The sequence below is a fragment of the Lynx rufus genome, unplaced genomic scaffold (genome assembly GCF_022079265.1).
Source record: "Lynx rufus isolate CCGP_SWC_20201006 ecotype Redwood Valley unplaced genomic scaffold, mLynRuf1.p SCAF_7, whole genome shotgun sequence".
NCBI classification, from domain to species: domain Eukaryota; kingdom Metazoa; phylum Chordata; class Mammalia; order Carnivora; family Felidae; genus Lynx; species Lynx rufus.
The window spans coordinates 52779896-52806379 of record NW_025814889.1 but is presented as its reverse complement, the minus strand read 5'-3'; the positions used below and the strand labels follow the sequence as shown (position 1 = coordinate 52806379).

The following is a 26484-nucleotide window of genomic DNA, read 5'->3' as shown; positions in this document are numbered from 1 at the left end:
ATAACCCAGTGAAGAAATGGGCAGAAAACATGAATAGACACTTCTCTAAAGAAGACATCCAGATGGCCAACAGGCACATGAAAAGATGTTCAGCGTCGCTCCTTATCAGGGAAATACAAATCAAAACCACACTCAGGTATCACCTCACGCCAGTCAGAGTGGCCAAAATGAACAAATCAGGAGACTATAGATGCTGGAGAGGATGTGGAGAAACGGGAACCCTCTTGCACTGTTGGTGGGAATGCAAATTGGTGCAGCCGCTCTGGAAAACAGTGTGGAGGTTCCTCAGAAAATTAAAAATAGACCTACCCTATGACCCAGCAATAGCACTGCTAGGAATCTACCCAAGGGATACAGGAGTACTGATGCATAGGGGCACTTGTACCCCAATGTTCATAGCAGCACTCTCAACAATAGCCAAATTATGGAAAGAGCCTAAATGTCCATCAACTGATGAATGGATAAAGAAATTGTGGTTTATATACACAATGGAATACTACGTGGCAATGAGAAAAAATGAAATATGGCCTTTTGTAGCAAAGTGGATGGAACTGGAGAGTGTGATGCTAAGTGAAATAAGCCATACAGAGAAAGACAGATACCATATGGTTTCACTCTTATGTGGATCCTGAGAAACTCAACAGGAACCCATGGGGGAGGGGAAGGGAGAAAAAAAAAAAAAAGACGTTAGAGTGGGAGAGAGCCAAAGCATAAGAGACTGTTAAAAACTGAGAACAAACTGAGGGTTGATGGGGGGTGGGAGGGAGGGGCGGGTGGGTGATGGGTATTGAGGAGGGCACCTTTTGGGATGAGCACTGGGTGTTGTATGGAAACCAATTTGTCAATAAACTTCATAAAAAAAAAAAATAAAAAAAAAAAAATAAAAAAATAAAAAAAAAAAATAAATAAATAAATAAATAAACTTTAAAAAAATAAAATAAGGGGCGCTTGGTTTTCTCAGTAGGTTAAGCGTCCGACTTCACCTCTTCACCGACTTCAGCTCATGATCTCAACAGTTCATGGGTCCCAGCCCTGCATTGGGCTCTGTGCTGACAGCTCAGAGCCTGAAGTCTGCTTCTGATTTTGTGTCTCCCTCTCTCTCTCTGCCCCTCCCCCACTCACGCTGTCTCTCAAAAATAAATAAACCTTTAAAAATAAATAAATGAAATGAGGGCAAAACAGTAATTACTTCACAGAATTGTTTTAAGAGGTAGTTAAAATAGGTAATACAATAAAATATGTAGGTAATGTGCAAGCCACAAAGTAGCATTATTAAAGCCTTTGCTAATCATGATTATTTCTGACCCTTACCTTCATCTTGTTCATTATACAACAAATACTCAAACATTAAATATGAAAAACTTTTTTCTAATATTTGTTTATTTTTGAGACAGAGAGAGAGACAGAGAGAGAGACAGAGACAGAGAGAGACAGAGCACAAGTGGAGGAGGGGAAAAGAGAGATTGAGATACAAAATCTGAAGCAGCTCCAAGCTCTGAGGTGTCAGCACAGAACCTGACATGGGGCTTGAACCCACAAGCCACAAGATCATGACCTGAGCCAAAGTCGGACACTCAACTGATTGAGCCATCCAGGCATCCCAATATGAAAAAGTTATGAAACCAATTGCTTATACATTTAATTTCTAGATAGTCCAGGCTCACCAGTCTACAGAACTAGGTCTGAAAATATTTCAGGGGTGCCTGGGTGGCTCACTTGGTTAAGCATCCAACTCTTTTTTTGTTTGTTTATTTTTGAGAGAGAGAGAGAGAGAGAAAACACACAGACACAAGCAGGTGAAGGGCAGAGAGGAGACATTCCAAAAGAGACATATTCCATTTCCAAAGCCCTCCAAAGAGGGCTCCACGCTGACAGCAGGGAGCCCGATGTGGGGGTTGTGGGGCTCAAACTCACAAACCATGAGATCAAGGCATCCAATTCTTGATTATCAGCTTAGGTCATGATCTCATGATTCACGAGATCAAGCCCCATGTCAAGCTCTGCACTGACAAGGTGGAGCCTGCTTGGGATTCTCACTCTTTCAAAACAAATAATTTAAACTTCAAAAAAACTTTTTAAGGGGCACCTGGGTGGCTCAGTCAGTTGACTGTCCAACTTTGGCTCAGGTCATGATTTCACGGTTCGTGGGTTCGAGCCCCATGTTGGGCTCTGTGCTGACAGCTCAGAGCCTGAAGCCTGCTTCGAATTCTGTGTCTCCCTCTCTCTCTAGCCCCTCCCCTATTTGTGCTCTCCCTCTCCCCCCAAAATAAATACACTTAAAAAAAAATGTTTTAATATTTCAAATTCCCACAATAAAGTACCATCTATATATATGAAACATACTACTCCCTAAATAGTCCACTCATTCTTTTATGTTTCCTTTTCTTTCTCCCAAAGGCACTTCCATCTACAATTAAGTAGTGGTGATGGTTGCAGAACACTATGAATACACTAAAAAAAAACTACTAAATTGTACACTTGGGTAAACTTTACAGAATGAAAATTTATTTAAATATATACCTGAAATGATCTTCCTATAACCATAAAATAAAACTCAGCTTTTCTGTAAGAGCCTCCTCATCTTCACACACTAAAGGTAGGCAAAAATGTTTTAAACAATACAAAAGGCATTAACTATAAAAAATAAAAGCTAGAGAACTACAGGCCAATATCCCTGATGAATATGGATGCAAAAATTCTCAATAAGACACTAGCAAATAAAATTCAACAGCATATAAAAAGAATTATTCACCATGATCAAGTGGGATTCATTTCTGGGATGCAGGGCTGGTTCAACATTCGCAAATCAATCAACGTGATACATCACATTAGTAAAAGAAAAGAAAAGAACCATATAATCCTGTCAATCGATGCAGAAAGGCCTTTGACAAAATTCAGCAACCTTTCTTAATAAAAACCCTCGAGAAAGTCAGGATAGAAGGAACATACTGAAAGATCATAAAAGCCATTTATGAAAAGCCCACAGCTAACATCATCCTCAATGGGGAAAAACTGAGAGCTTTTTCCCTGAGATCAGGAACACGACAGGGATGTCCACTCTCACCGCTGTTGTTTAACATAGCGTTGCAAGTTCTAGCATCAGCAATCACACAACAAAAGGAAATCAAAGGCATCAAAATTGGCAAAGATGAAGTCAAGCTTTCACTTTTGCAGATGACATGATATTATACATGGAAAATCCGATAGACTCCACCAGAAGTCTGCTAGAACTGATACATGAATTTAGCAAAGTTGCAGGATACAAAATCAACGTACAGAAATCAGTTGCATTCTTATACACTAATAATGAAGCAACAGAAAGACAAATAAAGAAACTGATCCCATTCACAATTGCACCAAGAAACATAAAATACCTAGGAATAAATCTAACCAAAGATGTAAAAGATCTGTATGCTGAAAACTATAGAAAGCTTATGAAGGAAATTGAAGAAGATACAAAGAAATGCAAAAACATTCCATGCTCATGGGTTGGAAGAATAAATACTGTCAAAATGTCAATACTACCCAAAGCTATCTACACATTCAATGCAACCCCAATCAAAATTGCACCAGCATTCTTCTCGAAACTAGAACAAGCCATCCTAAAATTCATATGGAACCACAAAAGGCCCCGAATAGCCAAAGGAATTTTGAAGAAGACGACCAAAGCAGGAGGCATCACAATCCCAGACTTTAGCCTCTACTACAAAGCTGTCATCATCAAGACAGCATGGTATTGGCACAAAAACAGACACATAGACCAATGGAATAGAATAGAAACCCTAGAACTAGACCCACAAACATATGGCCAACTAATCTTTGACAAAGCAGGAAAGAATATACAATGGAAAAAAGACAGTCTCTTTAACAAATGGTGCTGGGAGAACTGGACAGCAACATGCAGAAGGTTGAAACTAGACCACTTTCTCACACCATTCACAAAAATAAACTCAAAATGGATAAAGGACCTGAATGTGAGACAGGAAACCATCAAAACCCTAGAGGAGAAAGCAGGAAAAGACCTCTCTGACCTCAGCCGTTGCAATCTCTTACTTGACACATCCCCAAAGGCAAGGGAATTAAAAGCAAAAATGAACTACTGGGACCTTATGAAGATAAAAAGCTTCTGCACAGCAAAGGAAACAACCAACAAAACTAAAAGGCAACCAACGGAATGGGAAAAGATATTCGCAAATGACTTATCGGACAAAGGGCTAGTATCCAAAATCTATAAAGAGCTCACCAAACTCCACACCCGAAAAGCAAATAACCCAGTGAAGAAATGGGCAGAAAACATGAATAGACACTTCTCTAAAGAAGACATCCGGATGGCCAACAGGCACATGAAAAGATGTTCAATGTCGCTCCTCGTCAGGGAAATACAAATCAAAACCACACTCAGATATCACCTCACGCCAGTCAGAGTGGCCAAAATGAACAAATCAGGAGACTATAGATGCTGGAGAGGATGTGGAGAAACGGGAACCCTCTTGCACTGTTGGTGGGAATGCAAATTGGTGCAGCCACTCTGGAAAACAGTGTGGAGGTTCCTCAAAAAATTAAAAATAGACCTACCCGATGACCCAGCAATAGCACTGCTAGAATTTACCCAAGGGATACAGAAGTACTGATGCATAGGGGCACTTGTACCCCAATGTTTATAGCAGCACTCTCAACAGTAGCCAAATTATGGAAAGAGACTAAATGTCCATCAACGGATGAATGGATAAAGAAATTGTGGTTTATATACACAATGGAATACTACGTGGCAATGAGAAAAAATGAAATATGGCCTTTTGTAGCAACGTGGATGGAACTGGAGAGTGTGATGCTAAGTGAAATAAGCCATACAGAGAAAGACAGATACCATATGGTTTCACTCTTATGTGATCCTGAGAAACTTAACAGAAACCCATGGGGGAGGGGAAGGAAAAAAAAGAGGTTAGAGTGGAAGAGAGCCAAAGCATAAGAGACTCTGAAAAACTGAGAACAAACTGAGGGTTGATGGGGGGTGGGAGGGAGGGGAGGGTGGGTGATGCGTATTGAGGAGGGCACCTTTTGGGATGAGCACTGGGTGTTGTATGGAAACCAATTTGACAATAAACTTCATATATTGAAAAAGAAAAGCTGATAAATTAGATTTCGTTGAAATTTAAAACTTTTTCAAAAGATCCCATTAGGAAACCAAACACAGAAGGGATGTGCATATAACTGACAAAGAACTTATATCCAAAATATATAAAAATTTATACAATAGGGGCGCCTGGATGGCTCAGTCACTTAAGCCATCTGACTTTGGCTGAGGTCATGATCTCATGGTTTATGGGTTCAAATAGGCACTTCCCCAAAACAGGAAATTCAAATAGCCATAAGCACATGAAAATGTGCTCATCATTATTCACTGGGGAAATAAAAATGAAAGCAAAAATGAGATACCACTTATATATCCACCAGAATGGCTAAAATTAAAAGACATTTGATAATATAAGATAGAGCAACTAAAAACTCTAAGTCACTGCTGGTGGAAATGTAAATAATATGACCAATTTGGAGAAGAGTTTGTCATTTCCAAAGCTAAAAATGCCCTATTCTGGGGTGCCTGTGTAGCTCAGTCAGTTGAGCATCCTTCTCTTGATCTTGGCTCAGGTGGTGATCTCATGGTTCATGGGATCAAGTCCTGTGTCAGGCTCCTCACTGGCAGTGTAGCACCTGCTTGGGATTCTCCACCTCCCTCTCTCTCTCAAAAATAAATAACCTTTTAAAATGTAAATAAATAAACTGGTACAGCCAGAACTAAACCAGATGACAGAAATCTAATATGGCCTGAGGAGAATAACAGAGGACAGAATAGACTGGAAAATCATAATATGGCCTGCGGGGAAAAACAGAGGACAGGAGAAGAATAGATTGGAAAGGGTCATTAAAGAAATTCTATTTTACTAAAAAATATTTTTCATCAGGGTGGTGGTGACACAGGTGCATACATCACAGGTACATACACACATATGAAACATATCTTTACACTGTTGAACACTTAAGTATAAAGACACTTTATTATACATTATAAGTAAAAACTTTAAAAAAAAAAGAGACTCACCTCAAACATCATCACCTCATGACCTTCTTTCTATAGCTGACTCCCACTTACCTTCCACTATTCCTCCACAGTCCCTATTATAGTATTTAATTGATACCTAATCTAAGTTTCCATAGAACCTTTCATACGTCACTATTAAAACACATAAAACATTTCATTACTTAAATTTAGATCTTATTTACCTTGCTTCCAAAGTGCCTAGCACACTGCCATGTACTATAGATATCAATAAATGCTTTCTGAATTTAAATGATTCCTATGACTTACAGAACAATGCCTCACTAATTCATACTCCTTAACTTCTGTCTTTTTTTTTTTTTTTAATGTTTATTTATTTTGAGGGAGAGAGAGAAAAGTATACGTGGTGGGAGGGGTAGAGGGAGAAGGAGACACAGAGTCTGAAGCAAGCTCCAGGCTCTGAGCTGTCAGCACAGAGCCTAAGGTGGGGCTTGAACTCACGAACAGCAAGATCATGACCTGAGCCAAAGTCAGACACTTAACTGACTGAGCCACCCAGGCGCCCCAACTTTTATCTTTTAAAGACAACTTCATTCCCCCTCTCCAATGGGAATCTTCTACAGTTTCTAAAAGGAGGATCTGGGAGAAAAAAAGCATTTGACAGGCTTTGAAATCAATCTGCACATCACAATCAACCAGGAGGATTGCTGCCTTAAAGAAAAACATATAGAAATACAGTAAAAAAGTAAATGATTCTTTCACTTTAACAACAATAATCTCTTATGTTTATTGGATACATACTGTATGGCTCTATGAGGTAACTATTCTTACTAGCTACATCTTAATGGGAAGTTTAAAAACTGTCCCAGATCATACACTTCCAGAACATACCAGGGGTAGGATCTATAGTAAGACCCCAAGAAAGACTAGGGTGTTAAAGTTATAAGACCCACATGCCAACAGAAAGGTCAAAGAGATCATTTATTTAAAAAAGAATAAAGAGGGGCTCCTGGCTGCCTCAGTCAGTAGAGCATTAGACTCTTGACCTCAGTATCATGAGTTCAAGCCCCATGCTGGGCAAAGAGCTTGCTTAATAAAAATTTTAAAAAAATTTTAAAGTAAATAGACAAAATTAAAAAGAAAGAAAAATAAACCCGAATAGTTAAACATAAGAATAGATAACCAGGGGCGCAGAGCTTGCTTAATAAAAATTAAAAAACTTTTTTAAAGTAAATAGACAAAATTAAAAAGAAAGAAAAATAAACCCGAATAGTTAAACATAAGAATAGATAACCAGGGGTGCCTGGGTGACTCAGTCGGTTAAGCATCTGACTTCGTCTCAGGTCATGATCTCACAGCTAGTGGGTTCGAGCCCCATATCGGGCTCTGTGCTGACAGCTCAGAGCCTGGAGCCTGCTTCGCATTCTGTGTCACCCTCTCTCTTTGCCACTATCCTCTTCATCCTCTGTTTCTCTCAAAAATAAACATTAAAAAAAGAAAAAAGAAAAAGAAAAAAAGGATACCCAAACTTCCTCATAATGAAAGAGAAGCAAATTAAAACTACATTAGGATGAAAACCAGAAAAAAACCTACACAACGATGGAATTTCTAATCTATTAGATTGGCAAAAATCCAAAAGTTTGAGAACACCTTCTTATCTTAGCACAGCTACTGAGAAGGCAGACGTTCTAACAATGATGATGAGGACACAAACCCTAAGGAGGGCAATTTGGCAAGATTTATCAAAATCATCAATGCTTATATAGCCTTTGATCCACCCACTCATGTCACTTCGGGGAATTCTTCCTCCATATATATTTACACATGTACAAAATGACACGTATGTTCCAAGATTTATCACTGCAGCACTATTTATAATAGCCAAAGACTAGAAATAACCCAAGTGTCTATACAAATTTGGTTAAATAAACTGAAAGAATACTCTCTAGGAGCAAATATAGAAAGATCTCTAGAATACAGTAAGTTTAAAAAGCAAGGTACACATACATGCAAGAAAGAGGTTAACAGTGGGAGAAACTTATACCCTATGCATAGGGTATAAGGGAACTTTATAATCCTTGTAATATTACTGTATATCTAAAACTGCTCTAAAATAAAAGGTTGATTAAAGAAAAAAATAATAAGGTATATGGGGTGCCTGGCTGGCACAGTCAGTAGAGCATGCGACTTCTGATTTCAGAGATTTGAGTTTGAGTCCCACACTGGGTATAGAGATTACTTAAAAATAAAATCATTAAAAAAAAAAAAAAATTACAGGGGTATCTGGGTAGCTCAGTCGGTTAAGCATCCGACTTAATTTCGGCTCAGGTCATGATCTCGCGGTTCCTGAGTTTGAGCCCTGCATACAGCTCTGCACTGACAGTGTAGAGACTGCTTGGGATTCTCTGTCTGACCCTCCCCTGCTTGTGCACGCTCTCTCTCTCTCTCTCTCTCTCAAAATCAATCAACCAACCAACCAACAAACATTAAAAAAAAATAGTTAGAAATAAAGTACAGACAGTATATAGTTTACTGGATTTTGTGTAAGAAAGAAGAATGAAACTACATATATTGGTTCATAAAGAAATACTAGAATTCACTAGAAACTAGTAACAGTGGTTACATATTTGAGGAAGAGGGAAGAAGGAAAGAAGAAAAGGGAGCAAGATTTCTCTACATAAATAATTTCCTTAAAAATTTTTTTAACTTGGGGCGCCTGGTGGCCCAGTTGGTTGAGAGTCTGACATTAGCTCAGCTCATAATCTCATGGTGCCTGAGTTTGAGCCTCGCATTGGGGTCTGTGCTGACAGCTTAAAGCCTGAAGCCTGCTTCTGATTCTGTGTCTCCTCTCTCTGCCCCTCCCCTGCTGGCACTGTGTCTCTCTCTCTCTCTCTCTCTCTCTCAAAATTAAACATTAAAAATTTAAAAAAAAAATTTTTTTTAACTTGTTAAAGATTGTCTTTTCAAAATAAACTAATTTTTTAAAAAGCAGCTCCATAAGAATTACCTCTTTCTCTAATGAAACCCAAGGGAAGTTTCTGGCACGGTATTTACATACCAGTAAATTATGGGTTTAACAGCTATTAAAGTTTTCTAAACACAAACTTTTAACCTCTATGGTATATGCTTTCCATAATTACAAACCAAAATATTTTGTTTAATTTTTAATGAAGATAAATGGAAAAACGGTTTTTACAGAACTGGTTCTTCATACAATTTTTCAGAATACATCTATTTGACACAGTAATTTACAACTAAACTCAGTACCATGACCTCAAACCTGAGTGAAAGCAATCAATTCCCTTAACGTTGTACAATTTCACTTTTTGGAATTATTAATAATCAGTGTTGTTTGCTAATAAAAAGGCTGAAACCTATAGCAGTGAAAACACACATCACAAGGTATTAAAAGCCACCAATTTTAAAGACATGCATTCAAACAGGTCTGCCCATTAGCTATTCTGAATCCACCCTCCACAGTGACTTTCTTCTGTTCTCCAAATTTTACAAATTGGATTAAATTATCTTTACCTCCATCGCTTTTTTAAATTCCATGTATCTACAGACATATTTTTAAACATTGCTAGAAGGGCAAAAATATGCCCATTAAGAAATATATCAACCAGGGGCACCTGGGTGGCTCAGTTGGTTAAGCGTCTGACTTCGGCTCAGGTTATGAACTCGCAGTTTGTGAGTTCGAGCCCCACGTCGGGCTCTGTGCTGACAGCTCAGAGCCTGGAACCTGCTTCAGATTCTGTGTCTCCCTCTCCCTCTGCCCCTCCCCTGCTCACGCTCTGACTCTCTCTGTCCTTCAATAATAAATAAACGTTTAAAAAAAATTTTTTTAAGAAATACATCAACTAAAAGTTAAAAACAACTCACATATACTTACTTACCTTAAAAGGTTTGTCTCCACTGTGTGTCAGCATATGCCTCTGTAACCAACTCTGACTGGTTGATGGAGTGTTATATACTTTACAACCTTTCCATAAGCAAACAAATACCTGTTAAAAGAAGAGCCATAATAATTTTCATCACTTATTTCAACAGAGTTTTATTCCTTGTAAGTTCAAATGAACATGCTGCAAGTCTTTAACTGACAGAAAGAGCCATTAATGTAGGAGTCAATCAAAATGCTTAACATAGTTAAACTTCTGAACTTCCAGTATGAAAAGCACAGTGTCAACCCTTTCCCCTTAAGGCTGCTGTCCAATTCCCTCAATGGGGACTGAAAAACCAATCCCAAAGTGTCACTCAGAAGGCAAAATTCAAAATATTAACAATATACCCTTGGAACCAGAACTATACACCATTATTTTGTATTTACTGCATGAGGGAACTAACATGTATTATTTATAACAGGAAAATATAACAGTATAAAAAAATAATGAAAATAAATCAAAATACTCAAATATTAATCTCTGAAGATGAATGTCAGAAAATGAGTATAGTAATTAAATTACTAAGTTAAAATTTTCTGCTCTAGATTCCTTATTCTCATATGCATGCTAATACTTATTTTTATACTGTTCTATTCTTTAAAAATTATTTCCCATTATCTTATGAAACAAAATCTAATACAAAATGTTAAATTAATACAGCTGTAAAAGCAATGGGCATAAGCTGTTTATCATAACAGATCCACATTCTTGGATTCAGGTAATTGAGTATGACTGGGTTTGGAAAATACCAGTCTAACAACTAACAATCTAATCTTTATCATCTTCTTACTAGTGACATATCAAGTTTCTAACTGATTGTATTTCCATCAAGCTGAACATTTAAAATTGCTTCCCAACACCAGTAAAAGAAGTCTGAATCCACTGTAGTTATAGCCTTCAAAGAGCCACTTATATATAAGCTCTGTTCTTTTCTAAGGGAAGAGTAATTATAAACAGAGCCATACTTTCAAGACTGTAACATACTACATGTAGAATAGAATGAAGATACATGCAAAAATGAAGCATCATTAAACAGTTTAAAATAAACTTTTTTTAAAGCCTAGAAAAATCAACAGTCTAAAATAACTGAATTTTTACTCAAAACCAAAGTCATTTTATATTAGATAGGTCTAACAAGGCAATACTGCTATTGCTGTTTGATATGACTGTTTATAGAGTTATCATGTATCCTGATTCCTCTATAGATTGGCTCATTTCTTTCAATTAAACAGACATAGAAATCAAAACATTTCTTCCTTCATATTTAAAATCCTTGACCCTAGTTTGTGTTTATAAAATGATTCCACAAGTTCCCAGAATTCAAAGCTACTTTTTAAAATGAATCCAAAAAAAGGAAAAAATGTTTTCAAAACTACATGAATTGTGTTGTGGAAATTAATTCAATAATGTTTAATAATCACATGCAGATAATCAGTAGTGCTATCTATCAACTTCCTGACAACTCTGAGTCTTAAATGTTCAAGCAATAAATAGGAATCAGAGATTGATTTAAAATTCTCTCACAAGCCATACCACATAAAGAGAGATGCATTAAAGTAACTGGAAACATATCTACCGTCATTTATGTAATAATTTTTAAAACAGTGAAGAATTCTGTTGTCTTAACTCTTAAGTAACTCTGTGCTGAGTTACTCTCAAAGAAACAAGAAGATAAATATTCAAACACTGCCCCTTACATTAGCCAACCACTATATGTGAAAGAAACAACAATCTCTGACTAGCAATTTTTTTTTCCTAGAAATAAACACAAATATGGAGACAATGGCAGACTGTAATTCCACCACATAATAGCCTTCAAGATGAGTAGTTATGGTCCAGACTCTAGATGAAATAATGTCTAGTAACACTATTAGAGCAACACCTTCAGGTTCAAAGAAAAACCATAACCTTCAACCTAATGAATTTTATAGGAAATGGAAGTAAGTGTAAAGAGACCAAAGCTAACTATATTTAGCTATACTGGGGTGAAATATTTAGAAAATAATTTTGGGGTTTGGAGAGAGGGGGAGAGGAAGCACTAAACTTGCACAAAGACAAAACAGGCACTAAAACTCCACACCATGGATCCACAAAAATCACAAAACTGTTAAAAGCTGAATTTCTTTCCCTAATCTATGTTAGGACACCCTTTGATAAAGAGTTAAAATCTGACAGAAGGGTCTTTCTTCAAACTTGAGAGTTTTTAGATGCACAATATATGAAAAACATTCTCAATCAATTTTTAGAAACTTCTTCATTGTAAAAATTAACTCTGAAAACCAAACACCACAGGAATCTAATCCAAATGTGAAAGGAATTATTCAAGCATAAAATCTATCATGCTTCCTCTATAATACCTTAAGATGAATTAAGTTCTAAAAAAAAATGAATTAAGATCTAGCTATACTAATCAGAATACTGAGGCACATAGGTACATAGTCTAGTCTCTCATAATAGACAGACTATATTAGGTTATTAGATGTAACAAAAATAGCACAAAGTAAATGACCTGAATTGTATACAGAGCTTTCATTCTTTGCAGCTTTGTAATCTTGGAAGAATCATTTCTTTAAGCGTCTATTTCCTTTCTCATCAAACAGACACTACGAGCACACATTTGCTAACTCCAAAATACAATGAAAATGCAAGATGATACTCTAAACTATTTAACAGAAAAATTGGGTTTATATTAGACACTGGAGGCCCCTTTTCAAAATAACTGCCACCAAATAAATTTTTCTGCCAAACTATCTTTAAAAATCAAATCAAAACACACAGTTATTAAAAGAATATTTGTGGAGGTGGCTGGGTGGCTTGGTCAGTTAAGCGATCGACTCCCTGATTTCAACTCAGGGATACCCACATCAGGCTCCATGCTGGGCGTGTAGCCTGTTTTGGATTCTCTTTCCTTCTTTCTCCCTCTCGCTCTCTCCCCTCCTTCTCCCCCAACCCCCATCCCTCCCTGGCTCTCTCTCAAACAAAACTAAATTAAATTAAATTAAATTAAATTAAATTAAATTAAATTAAACTAAACTAAATTAAATCAGAATATTTTTGGACTACCAAAGAATCTTCAAATTTACAATGACCCAACTAAAGATGTAGAGGTCTAAAATTTCAATTTTATAGGTTTGGGCTTTCTGTTGAGAAGTCCTTCAGAAATCCTCACTCATTCAAACTGCCAACTTTAAGGCAACTCCTCCAAAATGCCCAAAATGGAAAAGACTGGTACAAACCTGAGAACCAAGAGTAGTGTTAAGTGTTCTTCACTTTCATCAATTTCTTTGACCAAATGCAGCAACATATTTTTCTGAATTTATTCATGGCCTACACCTTTGACAGCTTGTGTAACAGTATAAAGATACTTGTACTTATCTGGTCACTAACATTTCACACTAAAGTGTGCAAATGATCCATTAAAATTTTCTGTAAGTAAATTGTAAAATCTACCGCAAAAAAAAAATGCAATGTAACCTGACAGAATCTAAGTATGCATAAGGAAAATTCAGTTAGTAGTAAGGTAAATTAAAATCAGCCAAATATATTCTAAATAGAGCCAGAAGGCAATATAATTTACATGCAGGAGTGGGGGAAGGGGCTGGCTTTACTAAGGAATTAGATTCCTTTTGCAATAAAATGATACAAAAAGATTTTGTATAAAGCAAGAGATAACACCATCTAAAATCAGGAAGGGATTGGATGACTTTTATGGATCCCTTAAACTTTCATTTCTTTTTTTGTTTAATGTTTTATTTTATTTTTGAGGGTGGGGGGCAGAGAGAAAGGGAGACATAGAATGTGAAGAGGGTCTAGGCTCCAAGCTATCAGCACAGAGCCCAACGCGAGGCTTGAACCCATGAACTGTGAGGTCATGACTTGAGCCAAAGTCGGATGCTTAACTGACTGAGCTACCAGGCACCCCAAGCTTTAATATTACTTAGAAAAAACCCAGCTCACTCTTTTACAAAATGCGAACAAAAGAGAAATAAAGTATTTTTTACATGTAATTATTGTTTCTAATCAGTTTGTTCTTCCAAGATCTAAAACAACAGCTATCATTTTATATCCTATTACTTTTAGCCACATTAAATGAACATTTTCAATTTTCTCTGTTAAAAGAACAGAGGACAAATTTAATAAAACAGAGGACAAAAATATTTAATAGAACACTCAAATTACAAGAATTAAGTATTTTTCCTTTATTACAAAATCTATGACCAATTTCATGCATGTTTTAGGAGCTATCATATAGGCAATCAAAACTCAAAGTGACTTCCTAAGATTGATTTCACTTTCTAGTCTCATTCCAATTTAACCCTGAGTGTCATTTTATGTAACATATAAAGGTAACTGATCTTATTCAAGCCTTTGAATAATACCCTACCATCCCTTCCCCAAAATCTCCTTCAGGCCCTCTGCCCTCAAACACACCAAAGAACATACACAAAAATGAACTTAATAAAATGACACGTGTAAAATAACTCGTGCATCAAGAAACACAAACAGGTTTCTTTCTGGCAAATCTGGTTTTTTTTTTTTAATAAGAAATAGTTAAGACGGAAAGAACACAACACTAATGGATGTTACTAAACCACAGAAATCCTAGAAGACAAAGTTTCCTGCTTACCAAGACTTCAGTGTATATGAACAGGACACTGGGATTTGAAATGTGATTAATAAAATACCTCATTCTAGTTTTTGAAATCCAATCATGCACAGAAGTATGACCCCAGAACCCGATTCTATTATACCTAATGAAAAAAAGTTAAAAAATGTTTTGCCTCTTTTAGTATTTTAAATAGGAAAAAGTACTTTCATGAGTCTTCCTTAAAAGGCATATTCACTCACGCACGCTCTCTCTCAAAAATAAACATGAAAGAAAGAAAGAAAAAGAAAGAAAGAGAAGAGAAGAGAAGAGAAGAGAAGAGAAGAGAAAAGAAAAGAAAAGAAAAGAAAAGAAAAGAAAAGAAAAGAAAAGAAAAGAAAAGAAAAGAAAAAAAAGAAAAGAAAAGAAAAGAAAATTGGGGCAGGTAGGTGGCTCAGTAAGTTAAGCATACGACTTCAGCTCAGGTCATGATCTTGCAGTTCGTGAGTTTGAACCCCGCATCAGGCTCTGTGCTAACAGCTAGGACCCTAGAGCCTGCTTCGGATTCTGTCTCCCTCTCTCTCTGCCCCTCCCCCACTCATGCTGTCTCTCTCTCAAAAATAATAAACATTTTTTTAAAAAGGTATTTTTTAAAAATTAAAAAAAAAAGGTACACTCACAATCTGGTGTTTAAGTGGTTAGCTTAACTTCTGAAATAGAAGAATCTACCCACTTTGATATATGAAAAGGTCAATGAAGACCCAAACTCTACCCAATTTCAGCCTCCAAATATAATTAAAGTCCATGTGACATGGAAATATAAAAAGCTTAAAGGGGGGATGGGGGGAGAGAGAAGTTTCTAAGCTATTATATGATGGTTTTGTTTTCCCAGGGTGAAGATTAGAGTGGGATGAGAAAAAGAACAGGAATTAATATAGTATTCAGATCTTGCTAACATACTACTCCAATAAAACTGTCAACTTTTAGTAAGTAGAAGCATAAAGTCCTCTAGAGTTACCAATTTTTTCCTCATTTGCTTCTGTTCCATTAAGACAGTTTAACACTTGGGGTAGAAAGAAGAGATAAGAAATCTAAACAAAAATTATGTTATGAAAATCAGCTGTTTTCCAGGTGTATGAGGTACCTAGAACAAAGTCATGAAGACTGAAAGTAGAACTGGGGTGCTGAGGAAAGGGAGCAATGGGGAATTATTGTTGAATGGGTACAGATGTCAGTTTGATATATTAAACAATTCTGGAGATAGACAGTGACGATGGTTGTACAACAATATAAACGTACTTAACGTCAATGAACTCTACACTTTTTAAAAACGCTTATTTTTTTAAAGTTCCCTTCAAAGAGGCCATAAAAAAAAAAAAAAGATGTCCCAACCAACATCCACTCTATTTTAAGCACAAAACCAGATCAAGATTTCCTGTTACATAGTTGTACATAGTTTTCAAAATTTCATTCATTCATCGGTATACAGACTGAAAGCTTGATCTATAGGCCAATGACTGATATGTAAAAATAATCTGAGTGTATTTTCTCTATTCTCTAATATTTGTAGTTTAGCAATTAATGTCCTTCAAAGATCAGGCCTCCTTTCTGTGGTCAAAACAGCATTAAGCTTAAAATTAGCCAGAGAATCCTATTTTTAATAAAGTAATTTTATGAGTATTTGAGAAATGACACGGGGGGGGGGTCATTTCAACAAGTTTATACTTATTGTAGAAATACCAAGACTTCATGCCTTGCTCTATGACATAAGGTAAATATAGCTGCCGTGACTACATGATAGATTCAGTCTGCACCTCGATTCCTTCTGTAGATCCTTAAAGAGCTGAAAACATTCTCATAAGGCTATGTACCAACTCCTCAATGTGTAAGATCTAAGACTTAGAAATGTGAGATTTTCCCACACCTACTACATGAAGCTCAGTAACCTTCTACATAGTTCATGATCCTATAGATAGTTGCTAAATCAAGTGACTAAAAAAGCATCATGCCATGGCTCAAAAGACTATCTTAGTGATATATACTGAATGATATCAAGCACTGGCTCACAAAAAACAACTCTATCATAACTAGGAAACCAACTTGGTTAACATAGCTCACAATAAAAATCTGATGTATGTAAGAAGGGAAAAAAGACTGTTACAAAAGTAACCTAACCACTGAGCTGGGTTGGGTTAAGCGGTGAAAATACCATATGATGGGCAGATTTCTTTAATACACTATCTGTTGTCTACCTAGACATCACAAAATTCAAATCTAGTAAGACAAATATTTACTTATCAAATTTCAGTAATCAAAAAATTGCTGATACATTACAACATACTGTGACAACGGCAAAGATTTCTTAAAAGATTTCAATGCACAAATACCACTGGTTACAATGTGAGAGGTTCTTATATGGTTGCATGTTTTTAAAAAAGATCAATGCAATCTAACCATCAATGCAACCTTGGAAACAGCTACCCACTCACTTAAACCATAATGATCCTAAACCATTTTAGTATCAGTAGATCTCAACAGTGATGGCAAGCTGATACGAAATATGTGGCCTAAAGATTATCTGTACTTAACAATGTGACATTAATTTCTGGAAAGTGCACTAAAGTGTGGTTAACTATTCAAGACAAACCTAGATAAAATTGAAAAAAGTTGTAAGTAACATTATAATACTTTGATCCATTACACTTTGACTCACCTAATTTGCTTAGCTCTTAAATCACTATCCAATAAAAATTATATAGACTGACACAATTAAATTTATTCCTAAAAAGGTATAGGTCAATACTCACTAACCAGAACTTCCTATCTAAGCCAGCTCTGTTAAGACCTGGGAAAAGATGATAATTCTCATTCACAAATAATGACTGCAAGCCGTAATTTAACAGAACTGTTTATACTAATCCTGTAGAAAGTCTAATATTACCGTTGTATTTTAGAAAACTGAATTTCTTCGCACTGTATTTTAGAAAGTCTAATCTCTTCTAAGAGCAAATTAAAATCCAACACATATGTTCATTTGATCCTATCAAGTTATGTGGGAAATAAATGAAAAAAAAATTGAAAAAAATAAAGCCTGTGTAAAAACAATCTCGAATTACTTTAAAAAAAAAAAAAAAAGCCTAGCTAGCAATTACAAATTAATAAAACTAATGAAAACAGGGAGTGAAAAAAAGAAATGACAAAACCAACCCCTCCTCGCTGACCATCTACATGTATGGAACGGATGTGATCTGCCAGATCTGGACTAGAGTTGAAGCAAGCCTGGCACTGGTCCCAACAACAATTATAGGCAATATTTTTGCTTGAAGAAGTAGTGCTTCCTTGTCCATTCATCATTGCTGGAGTTGAACGCCCACTGGAAATTGTGCTGTCTACATCCATTATAGTACTGCTTATGCTACAAAAGAAGAAAAAAGGCTGTGTTATTCCTAGAAATTCACTAACATGAATATGATCTTATACTTAATTAAGATTACTACTTGACATTCTGCTCCATACAAAGCATACTAAACCATATTTTCTATTAGAAAACAACACTGCTTTGAAATCATTTAGTTGGCAATAAAGTGCAAATCAAGGCAAAAAAAAAAAAAAAGAAAGAAATGCTGGTACCTCAAAACTAGATATGGGATAATTTAAGTAACTTTTGGCAGACATGAACTCGATACTATAACCTACAGAAAGCAAAGCAAACACACACACACACCATACATACAGCTCATCAAATTTCGGCCCTTGCATAGTTCTGAGAAGCACAATAGAGTTATAGTGTCCAGCTATAAATATTTCAGAACCAAGAGTATGTTTACAATTCTGCAAATCACTTGTTAATCCATAATCATTTCCTCTATTCACTAATCTAAGAATACAACTGCTGTCATATCCTACTTCTCTCCATCTCAAAAAAGTTGGGAAATTGTGCAATATTTTCCCTTCTAAATAAACAAGCAGAAGAGAGAAAACTGGGTGCAATAAAAAGTTTCTCCAATTTTACCAAAGTCCAAATAAAATGTCTTTTTCTAGACCTCAATTTTTTTTTTTTTTTGCTAATCTCTATCCACAAAAAAAGGACTGAAAAAGCCAATCTTTTTTATTTTTTATTCACTAAAGTATAACATATTAGTGACCCTTTTATTTACTAAGAAAATTACATACTAGTAGAAATAAAAGTAAAAAGAAAAAAATGGAAGCCTTCCTTTCAAAAGCAATTCATTTAAGGGGACGGCTGGCTGGCATAGTCAGTAGAGCATCTGACTCTTGATCTCAGGGTTGTAGGTTCAAGCCCCATGCTGGATGTAGAGATCACTTAAAAATAAAATCTTTTTGGGGCGCCTGGGTGGCTCAGTCGGTTAAGCATCCGATTTCAGCTCAGGTCATGATCTTAAGGTTCAAAAGTTCAAGCCCTGCATTGGGCTCTGTGCTGACACAGCCCAGAGCCTGGAGCCTGCTTCGGATTCTGTGTCTCCCTCTCTCTACCCCTCACTCGCTCACACTCTATCTCTCTCTCTCTCACAAATAAACAAAATTTTTAATAAAATAAAAATAAAAATAAAATTTTTAAAAAATTAAAAGCAATTCATTAAAACAATTTTTTTCAGTATCTTCCCAACAGAGACTACAGGAAAGTAGCTTCAACCAGAGGGCTCAACAGTAAGAATGTTTGCACATTAAATCCATCAAAAGCTATTTATTTATCTGCTTGCAATCTAAGTACCAATAAATTATGAAAATTATATTAACTTTTAAGGAGTATGCTTCCCGACTCCCAAGTTTTTACTACAGAAAATTTCAAAGACACAGAAAAGTTACATAAATCTGAACTTAATTTATATTTTGGGGACACCTGGCTGGCTCAGTCGGTACAGCCTGCGACTCCTGATCTCAGGGTTGTGAGTTCAAGTGTCATGTTGGGTATAGAGATCACTTAAAATAAATTTTTTTTTAAATTTACATTTTGTCCTACTTGCTATATGTAATTTGTTTTTCTCAATCATCTGCAAGTTGCAAACGTGATACTTCAACCACAATCACTTCAGCACACACCATCTAAAAATAAGAACATTTATCTATAATCACAACTTCATTTGCTTATATGTAAGAGTCAAAATAAAGTTTAACTTATTAAAGTAAAAATGATTTGTGTCTGGGGGTAGCTCAATCAGTTGAGCGTCAGACTCCTGATTTCAGGTAGTGATCCCAGGGTTATGGGCTTGAGCCCCGCGTCAGGCTGCAAGCTGAGTATGGAGCCGACTTGAGATTCTCCATCTCCCTCTGCCCTTCTCCTGCTAGGGCTCTCTCTTGAAATAAATAAATACATAAACTTTAAAAAAAAAAAAAGTGTCTAACATCCAATGCACCCATTTAAAAAGAGCTAGCAAAAATGTTTTTTTTTTTTAATAGGATGCTTCAGACATGAAAAATGTCTGATTCCCCTTTAAAGAATATTCACATGCTTAAATTCATCTGGCTATCTACCAGTCAATGTAAGTTCTAAATTAGAACTTTAAAACTTCATTCTAAACTTTGTAATCTTGGGGCACCTGGATGGTTCAATCCATAGAACATGCAACTCTTTACCTCAGGGTCGTGAGTTTGAGCCCCACGTTGGGTGTAGATATTAAAAAATTTTTCTGTAATCTCTATTAAGTTCTCAAATGCAAATAAGCTTGGTTATCTGAATACTTAGTCATATTTTTTGCAGGAATAAATTGTGACTATGGCGTTTTTTCTATACAGAAATACATTATTTTTATTTGGGCCCTAGGAATTTCAAGTTTCACGAGGCCCTTAACCCATGAAACAATCACCTATTTTCCTAGATTTCATAGATTTTAAAACATTTTAACTGTAATGCTCATACTTTTATAAACCATACTAATTAACACCAAAGGCAAATAAAATATTAATAGTTTTCAGTGGACAACCAACCACACTCAAATTATAAACCATCTTAGGAAAAGAGATTAATCTCAATGATCTATTGCAATGCAATCTCTAAGGTATAGCAAAGTGTAACACACACACACACACACACACACACACACACACACACACACACAGGGTAGTAATGCTCCAATTTCCATATCCATACCTAGGCCGGGGAGGGAGACAGATATAGACATGGGTGTTCTCTCAAGACAAAACTTTTGTTTTTTTTTTTTAAGGCAAAACTTCTTTTGAAGGATACACAAAACATCATCCATGTTTTTTTGGAGGGGCAGATGGAGGATCAGAAGGAGAGAAACTTTCACTATAAATACCTTTTTGTATCACTTTTAATCACATACCTGTACTGCTTTTATGGAAAAGTCCAAACTTAGTTGAAAATAAAACCAATTTTCTTTAAATTGGACAAAGAAAGGCCAAGAGACTCATAATAAATTCAACTAGCAATATACAGTCTATCTAGATAGTGCTTAATGTACTTTTGTTTATTAATCTTACCATAGAAGGGGAACCTTGTAACTGCAAACATCCATATACACTGAAGATCATGTAATCAGTCTATGTGCAGTATCACTGAAACACAAGCCTTCATGTGGATACAGATCCTCATAAAAAGACAGTATAATGCTGATATTAAGAATATGAACTGTGTCTATCACTGGCAACTGAGCTGCATATGCAGTGGCAGAGGTGGTAAGGGACAGACCTCATGCCCTAGAAGACTCAAGAGACCTTCACATATGTGCAGCATACCACAGAGCCTCCCAAAGCCTAGCAGGGCCAAATGGAGTCCTGCTGCGCAGCCCCTCTTAGGCTCCTGCAAATTCTAGATGTCCAAATCCTAAGCCTCCAGGATCCCTTTTGGCCCTAGATCCATGCTGGAATCTATGGTTTTCTCCACTCCTAAGACAAAAAGGCAACAGTCCTGACGTGGGAGAGCAAAAGAGACAAGTTATAGTTAATTTTTTATTTTGACAGGACACTGAGCTAGATATAGATCCCATAGAAAACAGTGTCCTTCCTCCTGTAACAGTAAGATAACAAGATGATCTGAACTAGAAGAAGACATTCCACCTGATCCTGTAATATTCCTAGGATCCTACATATTAACATTTTTCATTCACTTAGTTCTCCTTCCCAGTGAACACCTACTAATTCTGTAAAATGTGAACAAAAGCAGCCTAGTATTTGGAAGGAAACTTAAGCCAGAAAAAAGCACTCCTACTATTCAGATAGTTACAATAATCTAATGCAGTGCTTCTCAATTTAATATTCTAACAATCACCTGGGATCTTATTACGTGCAGATACCAATTTAGTGAATTTTGGGGTAGGACCAGAGATAACTGTATTTTTCTTTTGAGATACTGTATTTTTAATAAGCACCTACTTGTTGATGCTACTGCTACAACATTTTGAGTAGCAAGACTAAAAGATCTTTTACTATTACCCAAGTAAGACAGGTCAGACTATCTCATGAAGTGTGTGTCTGATACTGCACAATGATATAAACTAAAGCATACACAAAAACAGACACACACACACACATATCCTGTGACAACACATAATCCATAAGTTTCAAAAAAAAAAAAAAAGAAAATCCCACACGATGTTAGAAATTCACACGCAATATTTAGGGAAGGACAGGAAGGATTTTCAACATAACAAAATTTTCTCTCTTTTCCATGGACCCTTTTCCTCTTAAGAAACTACCCGGCACAACAGCCATTTCTACCATAACATCTAGAGTAAACTACATTGCTATTATGAAAATTATTTCCTCTGGGGGCACCTGGGTGGCTCAGTCGGTTAAGCGTCCGACTTCGGCTCAGGTCATGATCTCACGGTTTGTGAGTTTGAGCCCCGCATTGGGCTCTGTGCTGACAGCTCAGAGCCTGGAGCCTGTGTCTCCCTCTCTCTCTCTCTAGGCCCCTCCCCGCCCCTGCTCACACTCTGCTTTCTCTCTCAAAAATAAATAAACATTAAAAAAAAAATTATGTCCTCTGGGAACTCAAGGGCCAACCAACACATGTAAGAATATACCCTTCTTTGAGAACTCAAATTACTGTCAAGCAAAACATTTGTGTGTAGACATAACCATAGCCATCAGGGTTGCCAACTTTGAAAAGCAAAGGGCAGATTACTAATGACAAAACACAGGAATAGAGGAAGCAATACATGGATGTTACATTATCAAGATGGAGGACAAGCCCACGGTCTAAATGCAACAGAATAAGAAAAGCTCACTGATATAGTTTCAGATTCCACATTGCAAACACTGTAAAAAAACTATCACCTGTCAAGTTTGGGTGTATAATCAAATAGCCACACAATTAATCTAAAAAGGTTATTAAAAAACTCCTTCCTTTTCCAACTACATATCTGTATGAGGCCAGTCTTTACATAGTTCAACCAAATCAATTCACTACAACAGACTGAATGCAGAAGTAGATATGAAAAACTAGCTGTAAAGTCAGATATTAAAGATGTTAAATATAAAACAACATCACTCTTCTATTTTTTTAACAGTAAAAGTTATTTTACATTAAGGGGTGCCTGGCTGGCTCAGTTGGTAAAGCATGCAACTACTGGTCTCAGGGTCTTAAGTTCAAGCCCCACATTAGGCATGAAGCCTATGCTGAAGGAAGGAAGGAAGGAAGGAAGGAAGGAAGGAAGGAAGGAAGGAAGGAAACATATAATTGGTTTATGTTTAATGTTTCTAAAGTTCTTGGTTTTAATTTCTAATCCTATAAGTTTATTGATAAATATAACCCACAGAAACAAAAGATCTTTAATTTTTTTTAATAACTTTAACAGGTTTATTGAGATATAATTCATATTCCTAAATACTTAAGAAAGCAAAGGGGTTTTTTAAAGTAAAATGTTCAAGAACCACTGTTCTGGTGCAAAGTTTAAATGACTCTCTAAAATGTACTGGAAAGAGTAGGTTTCTGAGCTGGAATATTTTTATTTTATTTGGAGTTTAATTCCTGAATTCGAAATTGAATCTGAGGTCCAATGGGTAGAGAAGCCTTATCAGGAGCCTTCTTTTCAGTTACCTGTAAGGAAATTCATTTGTACTATGGATTCTCCTTGGTATCTTTGGGTCCTTTTCTTTCTCCTGCTCTTAATTACAAGGCTACTGAAATGTCTAACTTTATTTTTTTTTTAATTTTTTTTAATGTTTATTTATTTTTGAGAGAGAGAGAGAGAGAGAGAGAGAGCAAGCATGAGTGGGGGAGGGGCAGAGAGAGAGGGAGACACAGAATCCGAAACAGGCTCCAGGCTCTGAGCTGTCAGCACAGAGCCCAACACAGGGCTTGAACTCACAGACAGCGAGATCATGACTTGAGCCGAAGTTGGACGCTCAACCGAATGAGCCACCCAGGTGCCCCCCTAAAATGTCTAACTTTAAAGGAAAGTTAGGAACAGAGACCCGAATGGATATGGGTGTATAATTTGAATTTAAGTATAATTTACTCTCTTCACTCAAAAAAAAATTAAAACATCAGAATTTCCTATAAATATGTCATTCATTAGCAAAGTTGCAGGTCTGTACTATAGACTTAATTTAGGCCTCCACATGTCCATTTATAAAAAATTAGATCTGTAAATCATACCCTTATGCCCTACCCAATTAAACACCTTCCAAGAAGACCAGTTCCTTACTATGTGCTCTCCTCTCCTGGGGAGCTAATAACAAATTAAAGGGCTGACATAAGACAATTATTAAGAATTTTATAGCTTAAGTTTGAGGTTCTAGTCACTTTTGCATTTGTGATATAAAGACAATTAAGATCATTAGGTAATGGTGTTTTTCAAACAAAATTTCCATACTAGTAATCCCCTTTCATAGCTCTTGATCAGCAGAACTAAAGTGTAGTACATGGAGACTGAAAGACAAGCTGCCCATATCTGCAAGTCAAATTTTCAAGACTAAGCAGCCAAAATAGAACAAGGAAATTCTGTTTGAATACTGACATATATTTGTAACATTCACAAACCCTACTTCGAATTTAAATTTACTTAAAAAGTTATACTGTTCTGAGTGACTTTATAAATTAATGTAAAGTTTTTGAGATTACAAAAACTAAATACTAATAAAATACCATTTTAACATGTCTCAGGCACTGGAGTTCCACACAAAAACTCATTTGGGGAAAAAATTTCATCCACTACTCAATCTGTAAATTGTTTAGACTGTTTATGTTCTCAACAACAGTCCTTAAAATTATGAAACTACTAACTATGAAATGAATGGCATTTTACATTAAAAAGTGAGAAAACGGGCGGCTAGCTGGCTCAGTCAGTAGAGCATGCAACTCATAATCTCAGGGTCCTGATGGTGTAGAGCCTATTTTAAAAAAAATTAAAAACAAACAAAAAGTTAAAAAAAACCATAGAGCTGTATTACATACAGAGTAAGAGACATCAAGGATAAAAGATACCATAAACTTAAAGAATGTAGTAGCAAGGGGCGCCTGGCTGGCTCAGTTGGAGCCTGTGACTCTTGATCTGGGGATTGTGAGTTCAAGCCCCACACTGGGTATAAAGATTACTCAAAAATAAAATCTTAAGGGGCGCCTGGGTGGCTCAGTCAGTTGAGTGTCCGACTTCAGCTCAGGTCATGATCTCACAGTCTGTGAGTTCGAGCCCCGCGTTGGGCCCTGTGCTAACAGCTCAGAGCCTGGAACCTGCTTCAGATTGTGTGTTTCCCTCTCTCTCTGACCCTCCCCCATTCATGCTCTGTCTCTGTCTCAAAAATAATAAAATAAAACACTAAAAAAAAATTTTTTTAATCTTAAAAAAAAAGAATTTAATAGGAAAAAAGGATGATCAAGGCATTTAACCAATTCTTTCAGGATCTGGAAGTTCTTTTTTTTTTTTTTTTTTAACGTTTTTTATTTATTTTTGGGACAGAGAGAGACAGAGCATGAACGGGGGAGGGGCAGAGAGAGAGGGAGACACAGAATCGGAAACAGGCTCCAGGCTCCGAGCCATCAGCCCAGAGCCTGACGCGGGGCTCGAACTCACGGACCGCGAGATCGTGACCTGGCTGAAGTTGGACGCTTAACCGACTGCGCCACCCAGGCGCCCCAGGATCTGGAAGTTCTTGATTGAGGTTCCACAAAAGAACCTCACTAATCTCTAAAGAAACAAGGCGGTTTTATTTTTGTTCTCTGATGAAAACTATATGTTTAGGAAGTCTTAGGTTCATAGCTTCCATCTGAATTATTATAAAACAAATATTCGGGGAGCCTGGGTGGCTCAGTCAGTTAAGCGTCTGACTTCAGCTCAGGTCACGATCTCATGGCTTGTGAGTTCGAGCCCCACGTCGGGTTCTGGGCTGATAGCTCAGAGCCTGGAGCCTGTTTTGGATTCCGTGTCTCCCTCTCTCTGTCCCTCCCCTGTTCACACTCTGTCTCTGTCTCTCTCAAAAATAAATAAACATTAAAAAAAAATTTTTTTTAAACAAAAAAACCAAATATTCTATAATTCTCATTTTTAAAGAATGGAACATGGTCCTCCATAGGGACTGAAGAAAGTGGCATGAGATAAAAGGAAACAAAAATTCTACAGGTTTATAAGTTACATTTAACAAGGCAAAATCGAGCATTATAAACTTAGCTTAACTTTGTAATTGGTAATAAGCTTTGTGTAGAAATAAGTATACTATATAAAGTTTCAAAGTATTTACCAAATTATAGGTAAACATTATACCCACACATCAGGGATTCCTAATGTAATCACAGTGCAGGGTAAGTTGTTATTTGGCTAACAGGTGGGTGACGTTCCTTTCATCTATGAAATTGCCACTTACTAGTAGAATGATTATGTCTCTTCTATACTTATAATCAAATTTATTACAGGCTAAAATTCAAGAGTGCCAAGCACTTAAGACAAGCCTTCTTCAAAAGTATGAAGTTGTATACCTAATAT

The 26484-nt window shown here is 36.4% G+C and overlaps 1 protein-coding gene across 2 annotated transcripts in view; it reads right to left on the bottom strand.

Annotated features, from left to right (window-relative positions):
• The window catches only part of AEBP2 (AE binding protein 2), a 72357-nt gene that overhangs the window by 31890 nt on the left and 13983 nt on the right, over positions 1-26484 (bottom strand). For both annotated transcript variants that reach the window (XM_047066077.1, XM_047066078.1), the window contains exons 2-3: positions 17789-17996; positions 9952-10059 (exon numbers count right to left, since the gene is read on the bottom strand). In XM_047066077.1, coding sequence (XP_046922033.1) covers positions 9952-10059; positions 17789-17996 — 316 coding nt within the window. The remainder of the gene's footprint in view (positions 1-9951; positions 10060-17788; positions 17997-26484) is intronic.